Raw genomic sequence first — 1,401 nt, 5'->3', positions numbered from 1 at the left:
GCGGTAGCGCATGTATCCATCAACGCGCGGCACTTAATCCAATTCGATTCACGATTCTGCACGAATACCGTCGCCGTGGTCATCAACTGCGGCGCGTATGATGGAGAGATTGCCGCGAGACACATGGTGCTATTGTCGACTTCCCGTTCTAGTCATGAAGTCTTATCCGTTTTCGAATCTGCTGCGTCGATTTTCGTCGTGACGGACGGATATTTGTCAAGATGTAGAAGCGTATTGTGTCGCTTCTGACAAATCGTGCAGTTCGCATAATTGCAAGGTTTGCCCCTATGCGAACGCAAGCAGTTATAACAAAGCCTGGCGTTTCTTACGATTTCAATGCGCTTAGAAGCATCCAACTGTTTGAATTTATCGCATTTATATAACGGATGTTGCTTGTTTTTACATGCTATGCAACTGTTCGCCGTATTGATTGCAAAGGCTTTGTTAGATGTACGTGGTTTTTTAACTGAGGATGAACTCTTGTCGTCGAGTCTAGATGCTTCTGGGCGAACACGCTTAGACACGCGAACCGCGGATCGATATAGAAATTCATAAAGCTCGTCGATTTTCGGAAACTCGTCGCGTCCAAGCGTTTCTTCCCACTTATCGGCGGTATTCTTCGGTAATTTTCTTTCGAGTATATTAACGAGCATCTCCGATCCTATGCTAACTCCCATCGCGGCCAAGGAAGCGACATGTTGTTGCGCGTCGTCGGCGAGCTTGGATAAGCCCTCAGTAGTTTCCTTTTCTAATATTGGCAAATTATTTATCAATGAGAGATGGCGCGAGATAATAATACGCTTCACCTCATACGCACGTTTTAATAATTCCCAAGCTCTGGAATAGTTCGCGCTCTCGATCGACAATATTTTAATTTTGTTAGCTGCTTCACCGGTTACTGCTGATTGCAAATATTGCAACTTTTCGACGTCCGACAAATCCGTGCGCGAGTCTATCATTGCGATGAAGGCATTCTTAAATGACAACCACTTCTCATATGATCCGTCGAAATTTGGCAACGATACTTTAGGTAATTTCATTTTGTGATTCACGACTGTAGAGGCTGTATCAACGGGAGAAGGCGCATCGATACCCATGCTTGTATTTGCGACGGACTGTATGGAATCTGTTAAAGTTCTGACTCTGATAAGGAGTGAATAAAACCTATCTTGGACATTCGCGAATTCGTCTTTATGATTTTCGTTCGAATCTAGCGTCAACAATTCGTCATTGTAATCTTCGTATGCATGGAAAAGCTCGGTGACGCGATCCATGCGCGCCTTCAACGCGGCCTTGTCATGATGACCATGTCGATCTTTTTCGAGTAAGTTCGTTAAGTTGGTGATTTGTGACTTTAAAGAAGTCCGCTTCTGAATAAGAAGTTTGATTCTATCGGTCATG

General features: G+C 44.3%; 1 protein-coding gene across 1 annotated transcript; it reads right to left on the bottom strand.

Moving 5' to 3' along the window:
- Nucleotides 1-152: 152 nt before the first annotated feature.
- On the bottom strand, nt 153-1,274 carry LOC108771274 (uncharacterized). Its single transcript, XM_018544810.1, has one exon. The coding sequence runs from the start codon at nt 1,272-1,274 to the stop codon at nt 153-155; it is 1,122 nt and encodes a 373-aa protein (XP_018400312.1).
- Nucleotides 1,275-1,401: the final 127 nt, after the last annotated feature.

Source organism: Cyphomyrmex costatus, unplaced genomic scaffold (assembly GCF_001594065.2).
Source record: "Cyphomyrmex costatus isolate MS0001 unplaced genomic scaffold, Ccosl1.0 C2292557, whole genome shotgun sequence".
Lineage (NCBI taxonomy): Eukaryota > Metazoa > Arthropoda > Insecta > Hymenoptera > Formicidae > Cyphomyrmex > Cyphomyrmex costatus.
Note: the sequence above shows the minus strand (reverse complement) of the source record. Positions and strands in the feature narration are given on the sequence as shown.